The 12,920-nt window shown below is 39.3% G+C and overlaps 1 protein-coding gene across 1 annotated transcript in view; it reads right to left on the bottom strand.

Annotated features, from left to right (window-relative positions):
* The window catches only part of astn1 (astrotactin 1), a 402,459-nt gene extending 390,129 nt beyond the window's left edge, over positions 1 to 12,330 (bottom strand). The window contains exon 1 of the mRNA XM_029524898.1: positions 12,156 to 12,330. Coding sequence (XP_029380758.1) covers positions 12,156 to 12,330 — 175 coding nt within the window. The remainder of the gene's footprint in view (positions 1 to 12,155) is intronic.
* Between the last annotated feature and the right edge of the window lie 590 nt (positions 12,331 to 12,920).

Here is a 12,920-nt window from a genome sequence, read left to right as displayed (position 1 = left end):
CTCCTCAACGAAAGGTAACAAAGAGCAGTAAACACAGGAACACAGCTGAGGCGGTGCCTGAGCCCCACTCACAAATTGTTGGTAAATTCGGGACCGCACCAAAAGCTTTAGCGGACCAAAGAGGAGGCACGGTCCTCTGGAATCTAATATTCTATACCTGTTTAACATAATGATTAAGAGAAGTGGGTGTCAAAGAAATTCATACATGAGCTATATTGCAAATGTAATTGGTTAGCCACTCTTGTACATGATGTACAGACATACTCATCTCAGTGTAATGACTTTAACAGTCCTTGGGCTGCACTTAACAGCATGGTAGTGAGCTACTGTTCATCAGCAGTTCAACCCAACTGTGAATATGCTCATACCAGCAGCAGATTTGCTACTCGCTCAAATTAATTACTACGAAAACATTCACAGATATTTTGTACTTCTGTGTGAACGTTCTATGATTATGGGACATGTGTATGAGGATGCAGAGTGAGAGGTCCTCACGGGGGGGGGGTTCTTTCATGGAGTTGTTTATTCCATCTTGCTATTGCGTCAATAGGAAGTTACGAGCTTTATTCTTGTATTGGGGAGGATTTATTGTGCATCGTACAAACTTGGAAACTGGGTGGAACAGCTTTATTTAGCTTCAGCCAAGATGAATCTACTACTGCAAGAGCACACGCCCTCATACACGGCACAACTCTACATAAACCAACAATGGAAATGAGAAAGGCAAATATTTATACAACAAAATAAGATGTCCTTGTTTATTTTTGACTGCAACATTGATAGACAATGTGCAACAGAAATGAAAGAGATGAGAAAAAGGTGAAACACTTTTCAAGTTTGTTGGGCTCAGCTGGCAAAACATTACATTTTATATACTAACTAGAACAGTCAGTATGTCATTTCAGCCAAGTATTCACGTTCAGAGTACAATTGGGACAAATTCATGAGTGGCTGACATGCTGGTACAGTTTATCTCATTTTATTGTCTTGAACACAAAAGTCTTTTTTTTTTTTTTTTTTGATGTGTATATTAATGAAGATTTCATGCCAATACACAAGAGGACAGGCTATCAACACAAGGGGTTTGCTGTCAACTGTGGCTGTGACTGAGTGATGAAAATAATCCAAGGTACACCGCAATTTAGTCACTGCTCCAAGTCTGGTGATGTTACATTAGCTATGCATGTCCTCTCCAGAAGCATCATTTGTGTAGTTGCACTTGTTTACACTGTACCATAGTTGTAATAAATTAGTTAAAATGGCATTAAGCTGGAAGCACTTGAAAAGGCAGTTTAATCAGGAGCCAGGCAATTAGCACTATTAACCACCAGGTTAAAGGTTAACTATTGACTGTTAAAATATAGAACTTGCACTCCTCAGTGACATGACATTAGAGAATGACATTAGAGAATGTAAGAGCAGACTTTTAAATATGAGCACAACCTGCAGTCCTAACTGCCACAGATTGGACTGTATTATAAAAAAAATACTGGCACATTCCAGCATCTGATCCAACATCCACATATTTAATATAGTCTTCCAAATGGGTTGTAATCTGAAAGATGTCCTGCTCCAATCAATGGCCCAAAAGTAGACAGATCCTCTTTAATCTCTATAAAATGGATGTTGGAAGTGTAGATGTGCTCAGTCTAGACAATAGCTGCAACCAGAATAGCGTTGCTGTTTACTGTGGGAGGCCTGCTATTTCATCAAATTCTCATGTTTTAGTTTTCAATTGGCAAACTAGATTGCATCTAGTGAAATACTGCCATGCAAACAAGGTATGTTCAACTCCTCAATGCAAAGATGGTTGTCATTTCACTTTGAATATGAAAGACACCTCTGAGAGCAGATGCTTTTCCCTTGTGCCTTGTAGGACATCAAGGAACATGATTTACATGCATTTGTCAAATCCAATGTGTTAAATGGCTTACCTGTGTCGATTTAGTGGAAATTTTTGTGAGCTGAAGGACCAAAAGTTGTCTCTAAGTTCAGCACAAGCCAACGGGCTGACAAATAACAAACAACAATTGACAATTGACAAATGAACCATGCTAGTGTCATGCCAATGCCTTTCCAGGTGCAACATTTACCACCTTATTCCATGAACAGTTAAAATTTGTTCTCAATATTTGTATTGAGCAATAACAAGATTTTGAAGCGGAATGTGGGGTTAATGTGGCCTATGCCGAGTAACAAAGGAAAGTTTATAAAAACAAGAGGAGCAGTACATTTACTTCACAGTAAATATGTCAGCTGCCTTATTAATCAAACTATGACTGAAATTGTAATATGGCCAATTTCAATATCCAAATTGCAACAGCTTTAATTTTTGGGTCAAGGTAAAATGTTTCAACACGCACTGTGATTTGTTATCACTGTAATTGTTGTAATGCCTCAGAGTTGGGATGCAATGATTAGTCGGCATGAATGTTCTCTGATGTAGAATATCAGCATCAACAACTTATATTATAAATCCCTGTCATATGAGAGATTTACATCCCACCTCATTTGTAACTATAGTTCACTTGAGGAAGTGTTGGGGATAGCATCGTTTCCAGTCTCTTCCAGACGCTTTAAGTATTTTGCACAATACCAAAGAATATGTATGAATTACGGTGAAAAAGATCAGATATACCAGATCTAATTCAATTGCACATCAGACTGTGCAATTGAAGCATTATTAAAACTCAAAACCAGATACGGTGCATGGATTCCATTCAAATTAGTCCAAACCAATTATGTCCCAGTTTAAAACTGTTCAAACTGTTCAAAAAAAAACATTGCATGATAGAAACATACTTTAAAAATTAAAAATTTCATTAACTACAGTGTAATTACATGCAGATCACAGTGGCTCAAAAACAGCAAAACTCTAGAGTTGTGGGCGGAGGGGAGATATGAGACAAAGACTCTGCGTGTGGAGAAAAGGACAATTACTGTAATAAAGCCCATGTGAATTCAGTTATTGCAGTTTGGATTGCAGCTGTGCTGCAGTGGCTGTGCACGTGGAGGCAATTGAGATACAGTGGAGTCCAAAGGTCCAAGAGATAAAAACCGTTGGCAATTGATTGCAGCAATTTGCGTCAAATGCCATCTAGTTACTTCTACTCAGAGTTATAACTCATCTGATGCCTCATCTGAACAAACATAAATGATGCACATTTTTAGGTTAAGCATTGACAACAGCGTTTTTTGATTGTGCTTAAATGTCTGCAGAGGATAAAGGTTCACTGACAAAACTGTGCTGTGATCTCAGCAGTGATTTAGAATTAGCCACAGCTGGATTTCACAAACAGTTCTCATTTAGTTGCTTATGTTAGTCATGTTAAAGCTACAAAGTTGCAGGCTCTCAGCCAGGAAACCACAACTGGTTCTCACAGTCCTCAGCTCATGATTGGTATTAATATACAGACCAGACAGGTATATAGTCTTCTTCTTTCGTTTTTTAAATACTCTAAATAAAGTGAGGATGAGCTAAAGGGGTGTGAACGCCCCACTAATAGAACATCTTTTTACCAGAAACTCCAGTTCTGATACTAGATTATAGGAATGGCTTTGCTGTTGGAGTCCATCCAAAGAGTTGCAGAAAACACAAAATCCATTTTAAGATGCTTTTCTTTTTTTTCCCATAAAAGTGGTTAATAACTAAAACGAAACAGCACAATGGCAGCAGTCAGTGAATCAATGTCTGTTTGGGGAGAAATAAAAAACTCCTCTCCTTGAAGGGGCATTGAGCACTTATATCGCAGTCCTCTGTGGACTAGGGGGCTGAGATAAGACCAGACAATCAAGTTCAACCAGGACCAGTGACAAACTTTGTGTTCACACCTACATTCATACATACAGTCAACAGATTAAAGTCTAATTGATTCAAAATTATTTATTCTTATTATTTGCTTTTGTAACCACATTATTTTTGCGTCTTGATTTCCCCTTCAATTATTCATGAAAACAAACAAACAAAAAAAATTATACACCACGATAGCTCCTTATGTGCCATCGTTTCTGCTGGTAACGTGTTTCTATAGCAGCCAACTATGTCAAAACCTTTGCTGACATGGCAAAAGAAAAGACAAACAAACAAACAACAACCGATCAAATTATCTCATACAACTGCCCTGCAAATACGCACAGCGGTTCACTTTGAATCTAAGGTTCGGCAACATTACGGATTTTTCAGGAGTGAGGGACAACTTGAAAATTTAAATACAATTTTCAAAATGGGCCATACCACAGCTATGCTATTTTACTTTGCCTTTATGAAAGGTTAATTTATTTTCTGTTGCATATATTATAGAAACTGCATTTTGCTGCTCACTTGGAGTTTCGGAAAGAGTTTTAGGCATATAAATAATGAATTAGACTCAGGGAAGAAATTAATTGCATCATTCCTTTGCTTCATTATATTGCAACAAATTGCATTTTGTTGAATCAAATCAGGTTGAATCAGACTGCATCCGAACCCCTCCTCCACTTCTCGTATTTCCCCCCGGTCAATCTTATTGGTCCCCGGGAAACACTGTGTGCTTCTACATTTTTCAATTAAAAAAAGACAAAAAAAAACAAAAAAAACATTAAGCCCTAAGTACAGAATTTGATGATTGAATACTTAAGACGCACAAAAAACTCCTTCCCAGAGAGATGCAGACAGAAACTGTCCTCAAAGCCCCTGAATGTTGATATATTGGCTACTGTACCTCCACGACAGCGGTCGATGAAGATAGGCTGATTATCAAACCGTTCTAGGCTATATGGCATCCAATTCTATTCAGAAACCAAAGGGGGAAAAGTATTCTGACGGTTCTCACTCATCCAGTTCAAATCATAACAAAGTTACATCAAGGCACTTTACATATAGAGCAGGGCTAGACCAAACTCTTTATACAATTATTTAAAGAGACCCAACAGATCCCCCGATCAGCAAGCACTGGGAGACAGTGGCAAGGAACAAACTTCCTTGCCAAGTTATCTGAGAAAGCTAAATAAACTGTACTTGGTTGTAGATTCTTGAAGACGTTTCACCTCTTATCCAAGACAGGAAAAGCTTTAGGCAACAGCAAAAGCAATTCACCTCAGCAAAGATTTGTACCATGAAAGTGTTAAAATCATAGATGGAGAGATGCCAAATTCCTTCATTATTTAATCTATAAATGTCAGACAAATGTTATTAAAAATTGCAGTTTTTAAAAGCATGTGCATCGGGTGTCTTATTTTATCTGATCAATATTTCAGTTGATCAGATAACTATAAATCAAATAAATTTTTACCATATGATCTGGCCACTAACCAAATGTCACTGTTTCATATTTCATTTGGTTTTTATAAGCTGGTTGTTATTGTTGGAGTTTTATTCATGGCCATTTATGATAACATCTGTTGTCATTTTTATTGACTTTGTTTATGTCATGTTGCTGCTTCCCTTTTTTTTTTTTTTTTTTTTTTTTTTTTTTTTGGGTTGAAGCTGTTATTGTAAGCAGCACGGTGGCATAGTGGTTCGCGCTGTTGCTCCACAATGAGGAGGTCACAGGTTCATTTCCCAGCCTGTGTGGAGTCGGTATGTTCTCCCTGTGCCTGCATGGGTTTCCTCCAGATACTTTGGTACTTCCTCCCACCATCCAACGACATCATGTTTAGGTTAATTGGTGACTCTAAATTGTCTGTGAGTGGTTTTTGGTCTCTGTCTGTTTCTGTAGTTTGGCTTGGTGATGGACTAGCAACCTGTCCAGGTTGTACCCCGCCCTCGCCCACAGTGAACTGGGATTGGCACGAAAATTCAATTAATAAATGGGTTGTGTGCTCATGAAGCTTAGGAAAGTGTCTCTGACTCACTACATGTACAGTAATTAGATGTCTCTGGAACATACTCATTATGACAAGGTTCAGGCAGATGCATCTGAGCTATCATCTCACCAGAGTTTCATCTCATCCTGAAATTGCTGTTATTTGGCAAGGTTTTGAAATTGATTGTTTAGAATTTTCCAGCCAAATTGTTGGCGTAACAGCAGTGAGGCTGCAGCTATCGATTTGATTTGCAATCGAGTATTCTACTGAATCTTCAGATAAATTCTTTTGACTTTGAAAAAGGGCGAAGGAGTCTCTGAAAGAGTATTTAAAAGTGAGCGATCAACTTACTTTTATTCCTGGACATTCCTTTTTCAAACCAAAACCAAGCCCATTCACTGCATTTAACTTAATTGCCTTCAGAAGAAAAAAAAAAAACAGACAATAATATAGACACAGCAGGATTTTTTTTTTTTTTTTTTTTTGAACTACATTTGTACGTCAGTAATAACAGTCCGTGAGACATACAAGCAGAGAGAGTTCTATAATGCAAGTGAAATTAATTAAGGTAAGCTTTGATTCAAGAATTGCCTTGATATTTTTTTAATTTAATTATACTTTTTCAAATGATGATTTCAGCCTGCAGCACAACATCTGTCTGAAGGAAAGCTGTAGGTTAAGGTGATGGTGGAAAATGGTTTGTGTTGGTGTTTTAGGGCAGAAAAGCATTGACTGTGATTTAAAGGCCATACTGAAATGGAGGACCTCCTGTTATTTTTACCTTTGATGGTATTCAGCAAGAGGCTGAGAGCAGTAGGTTGGCCTAAATGGACAAGGTGCAGTGTGGTGGAGTTTTAATGATGAAGTTATAGAAATGAACGCGTGCCTTTTTGTAAATAAATGAATGAATGATTTCTGTATTCCTTCATTAGCTTGAAGATGGCGTAGCAGCCGCTGTGGCTGGGCTTGTTCTCAATAAGTGATGCTTAGGTTTAGAGCAGAAATGTTGAGTCAGATAATCAATTATTTTGACAGAAAAATCAGTGATTACACATTTTGCCCTGCTTTCTTTCTCTATGTTAGTAAAATGAGCATTGTCTCAGCCACATATTGCTGGATTAACTGATGGGTGAAAGTGGGTTTGGCTTTGGGGTGCGGCTGCTTTGTTGGGAAATCAATTGAGAAATTGTCATGGCTTGTTGAAAGAAACAGTTTCTAAATACACATAAATACAAACAAAAGTTTGTCATAGCTGTAGTTCATGTTTAAAAAAATCTGGTTTCCCCGATTGTGTATCCACATTCAATCCACGCAGGTCAATTTCATTTTAACTCCATACTTTACTGGTGAAAGAAATCACAGCACTCGGTGTGCCCTCATTTTTCCTGTACTTAGAAAGTGCGACTTCAGGGTAACACACTGAACTGAAGACTCACTGAAAGAACAAGCACATGTAGAGTATAATGCTCATTTCACTGGTAACAATATAAATCTTTCTGTGGTGTGGGCATAAAGTGTACCAGCCAATTTTTTGTTCCGGAAAGCTGAAAAAGCTCGAATGGGAGGCAGTTAAGAGTTGACTTTCCTCAAAGCCCCTGCCCCAGATGTGCAAATCATTGCCAGTGCAAATACAGCTTGAGTCTCTCCCAGAGGGCAACTTTATTGCTTCACCTCCCGCGCAATTTATGACACAACACCAAAAGGGTAAGTTTCTAATAACATATCTGTGGCTCGCTGACACTAACGAGTGGCTGCAGTCCTGCTGCTGAAATTTACTGTCAGTCACAGAATCCCCTGGTTTCAAATTGCTTCTTAGATGCTTCACACAGAGGCAATTTGGCATGAAAAATATGAGCCATTGTATGAGGGGGAAAAAATTTGGAATTTAAATCACAACGAAGTCACTGCACTCATACCATGAACAGAAGTAAGCATTTAACACCAGATACACTTTTGAAAAGTATGCCCCATAATGAGACATACAGCTTTGAGACCATCTTGAAAAAAATCTTCTATGCGTCTCCCAGGTCTTCACTTACTCCAATAATAACTGGGGCTTTGTTGAGAGTTAGGTTCTTTTGAGACATGGAGGAGGTGGCGATGCAGTCACCAGCATGACAGACTGCTGCTGAGGGGAAGGGCATTGTGTGATAAGCTGCAATACTGCATATGACACTGAATGAAGTGAAGTCTTAACTGAAAACCTACCAGCGTCACATTTTAGCAGATGCAAACATGATATACTTCCCTATTTACCCTTCATGTCCTCAGCATGAAACCCAAAGTTGATTTTTCTGCCAAACATCTGTGTGGTGTTCTACTATAAAATGGATATTGTAGTACTGTGAGTACAATGATTCAATTCAATGTTTGTCACATTTTTACAGACTACTGGAACACAACACAGCACAATACATTTGAGTTTTCTCTGGTGAAATGCTCGGGTGATACTGAAAAATTCCTGAGCAGACAATAACCATAAAAAAGGAAGAAAAAAACTCTTTCTACAACATCTCAGACAATGCAGAGCCTTCCATGTGAAAACCGGCTTAGATTGTGCAAATAAAAAGGCGGCCACCTTGCTTTCACAACAAGCCACCCCAGATATGAATGGAAATTCCAATGTAGTTACCTGCAATAGCTAATCCAGAAAGTTACACAGTTTTGAAGGACTGGAGGAATAGCATTTACAATGAATCATTTAAAATTGAAGGTTATTTGGTGAGTTTCACAAGACTTGGATTGTTTGACCAGCAGATGTGCTGAGGGCATGGTTAGCGTTACCTGTGTCACATAAGCCACAACAATCATTCTCCCTTCAACTGCAAATATTAGAAAAATGGTTGTCAATTTCTTTGAGAACTCACAAACACATTTTATAACAAGCCAAAGTGAAATCTCCACTTTACTGTAGAACCACTATGATACAAAACAAGGACTTCTAAATTATTCACAAATGCCTTCCAACAAAGGCAGGGGCCGATATCTGATGATATTTAACTTCACCACATTTACCATAATTTCCAATACTAACAATTATATATATATTACATTATATTACATTATATTATATTAATGATATTATATATTAATAATAACAAAGCAAAGCCGCTGTTCAGTGGCAGCATTGCAAATACTTCATTCATACTACATAAAATAAAATAATCCAACACTAATTTGGTTTAAGATTTCGACTCCAGATTCTACTTTGCTAAATTTGTTACATTTGTGACACATTTTATAAAATAAAATAAATAAATAAAAATTTGCTTCTGGAATTTGGAGATTGTGCTTGGCCACACCGCAATTTTGCTTTGTGCAGACCTAAAAAGAGCGACCAATAATTCATGTTGAAATATTATTATCATCATCTACGATTCCACCACATTAAACTGGATAGTGTGGAGAGGAGCTCAGATCAACCCAACATTTTCCCAACTTGACAGAAACTTGTAAGCATTCTAAGTCCTTGAACTGAAGGAGAGTCTATTTATTTGATGAACCTGCAGCAGATCCTAAGAAGTGCTCCAGCTCTCTTCTGTTCTGTAACAGTTGTGGTGGAGATGGTCTATGCTACAGAATTTTTTTACACAGGCACATTACAGCACCTGGCACATACTCCTGCGCGCTGTATGTTTTGATGATGAGACAAAGTACACTGAGAGGAACCATGTACCTCATTAATCATAATGAGCCTGTGACAGACTCAGAGGACCACAGAGTGGTCTGGTTTGAGACGACAGCAACTGGATCCTGAACACCAAACCTAGACAGAGTCAAGGTTTAGCACTTACACAAAAAGCACGCAGCAGCGATCTTGTCATATTCTTGTAGGGACACTGGTTTAAATCCAATTACTGTTTATTATCAAGACAGCCACACAATGTTAACGTAAATTGCTTTTATTTTCCCGAGAAGACATGTACACGACAAGGCCATTACTTTCACAAAGAATTTTTTGTTAAATGCCAAAGGAAATCAAGTAAAAAAACAAAAGAAGTACCAAAGAAATAAATACAGACAAGACTACAGCTGCTCCAGTGTTTATATTTGGGTAAAAGGGATACTTACTTGGACCACTAATGTGAATTTGTGCTGGGCTCCCCCGGTGTGAATTTCTATTAAAAGTTTTCCAGAGCAGACTGCTACATAAGGAAATGCCAGACAGAAGTTTGGATTCATTCATATGCAGCACCAGCCCTGAGAGATCTGTTGTGCTATGCGTTTGCCTTATCTTATTGCCATCCACCCCATAATGAATTAACTACTGTCTAAATTAGGCCTTTAAATGAACTGTTCAAGCTTTTCAAGGAGCCACCATGGTCTCATGGTGTAAACACTCTAACACTGTAGACATCATAGGGGATCTTTGCAGGACTGTTCCCGTCATCCTGTTAATTAAAATAGACAGAAATTATATTGTATGTACTGTGGTGTATTCTGAGGTACTGAGGTATGCTGGAGTGCCAAAGCAACAAACTGCTTCTGCTGGCTAAAAAGTATAAAAAAGGTAACTGCACTTCTTGTCTCTTTCACTGTGGCTACAAGAAAGACAAAAAAGATCCCCAAAAAAGCTGGCATCAAGTTAGCCCAGAAAACATTTGACATAAAAAAAAAACTAATAATTTATTGATTGACTCATTTTTGCAGTCATTTTTAATGAATAGTATAGTAAATAAAAGTGACATTTATGGAAATTGGTCCATTATTTGCATAATTTTTCAAAAAAAAATATTATAATAATATAACCCCACTCATCTTATTTCCTGGTTTGGGTGTGACAGCTACTTATCTGCAAGACTTATGAGTTGGACATAAAATCTGAAGAATTGATCTTGATAATCATTATGGTTCGGCTTCCGTGCTTTTATTTTTTGTTTTTATTTGTTCATTTATTAATTTTTAGACTCACAGTTCATGCTAGTGTCCCAAACTAAACTAAACAACAAAAAAACTATTTTGCTCAATGCAAATATTATAACAAAGTTAGGATAACGTGTGAAATGTTATAATCTTAAATGCCACAAACTGTTATGAATATGCAGGTTAATACTGCACAATCAAATTTCCACAATACTTCTGGTGGTCTAGGATTTTAAAATGCAAGACATGCAATCAGTGTAAAACCAGCTAGACACTTTTTTGCACAACACTCACAACCTCATTTCTGCTTCTGTTTGACTGAGAGCTATCAAACACAGCTAGGAATCACTCCAAAGACGCTATAGTCTATACTGAAATTCAATGTCAATGTAATGACTTCTTTATGATGAGATCTGCAGAGCATGTGTCTGCCACACTGGTGATTAGGAGCAGCACATTCCCCTGAAGTGTAATTGACATGAAATATATGTGATAACTGCCAAGCTGAAGCCTTTTTTTAACTACCAGTATGTAACACATTAAAGACGTACAACATAGAAACAGGCAGGAGATTCAAAGAACAGCTGGACCCACTCTTTTTTTTTAATCTTCTTGATCAGGAGAAACATCACTGTACAACCAGGGCTATAACTCCAAACACAGACAGGCAAAGCTGACCCCCTATAAACACACACACACACACTCTCTCAACGCACACAATAACAAAAGGGGCTCCTCACAGCAGCCTGCATAGAGGAAATTCAGCACCCTGGACAGCGCCCAGCTAACTTCCACCATGATAGCAGCCGAACCGGTCCATCTCTTTGACACACTTGGATTAAAAACAGAAATAAGCACAAAACATTTAAACCTGAAGTAATCTGAAGACTGAAAACTAACAAGAGAGCTTGAAGTGTCATGTTGCTAAAACAAAACATGGCAGACTTCGGCACAACAACAGACAAACAAAACAATTGCAAAAGTTGTGCCAGAGCGAGAATAGTTTGGCGGCTTCATTGCTAACCATCAAGTACTTTGTTACACAACGGACCCACGTGTGTGAGTTAGGGGGAAGAATACAAACAGCAATGAGGCATGACAACGACGTATCAGGAGAGCAAACCAGCAGACTTGTTAGCATTGGGATGCTAACATCTGGCCTCTTGTTGCAATAACAAGTGTTGATTTAGCCGCCACAGTTCTCAGCACCCGGCGCTATGCTGGTCATCCACACCTGGTCGGCAGGTAATGGCTGTCAGGAGCGGCCGACCGATCAGCTCGGTATTTCGGTTGGCACAAGGACTACGGTGCTTTGGAGAATAGTGAAAACATGGTGTATCGCCGGGCCTAAGCTAGGAGAAGCTCCGGTGTGATGATAAAAAATAAATAGGCTACATTAAAAAAAAAAAAAAAAAAAAAAGCAGCTGTGGTATGTTCAGTTAGCGGCTAACGGACCGCGTACACTGTCGTGTTGGACAACAACAACAAAAAAAAAAAAAGAAACTCACCTAAGACGAAAAAGGGGAGCTCGGTGTTTTCCAGGTCGTCCACCACCACCACGTCCCCGGGAAAATCGTTCCGGACGGAGAACAGAAGCTTGGGCTCCGAGGCCGACGGGCTGTGCATGATGCTCAGGTCGTTTTCCCTCAGAAACGGCAGCGCCGACACGGTGACGCTCTTCATCTTGCACTCGGTGTCCTGGCTCTGGTCCTCGTCGCCGTTCAGACCGCGGACGTTAGCCGCCAGGAGGGCCACGAGGAGCCACGAGAGCAGCGGCAGCGTCGGCGGCAGCAGCAGCAGCGGTCTCGGCCCTATGTTGACGTTCGCCATCTCCGTTTCCCCTTTCCCTGCCTCTGCCGTTTGTGTCTCCGGCTTGCCTCGGGTCTCTCAGCTTTGGAGAGGAGGAGAGCGCGGCGAAGCGTGTGTGAGCGGGGTGTGATGCTCCGGCGGGCTCTCACGGTGTGGGGAAACAATCGCCGCCTGCCTCGTATGCCATCGAACACATGGATTTTCAACTTTGCACTGAGATGTGTGTGACTGTGTTGGGAGTGTTGACCCCCTTTTTACTGTAATTGATTGATAAACTGACTCCAAATGGCTCTGTAATGGCTCTTCATAGATTACAGACAGAATGAGCACCCACAATGCCCTGCAGGTCCCGTTAAGAAGAGTACCACCATCTGTATTTTAATTGTGCATTTGCCCCCTTTATTCAAATTTGCATATCAGCGAACACCGCTGAGCATCTTCAGTAGTTTTCCTTGACCTCAGTG

Source organism: Echeneis naucrates, chromosome 17 (assembly GCF_900963305.1).
Source record: "Echeneis naucrates chromosome 17, fEcheNa1.1, whole genome shotgun sequence".
Classification (NCBI taxonomy): Eukaryota; Metazoa; Chordata; class Actinopteri; order Carangiformes; family Echeneidae; genus Echeneis; species Echeneis naucrates.
This window is presented reverse-complemented; position numbering and strand designations above follow the sequence as displayed.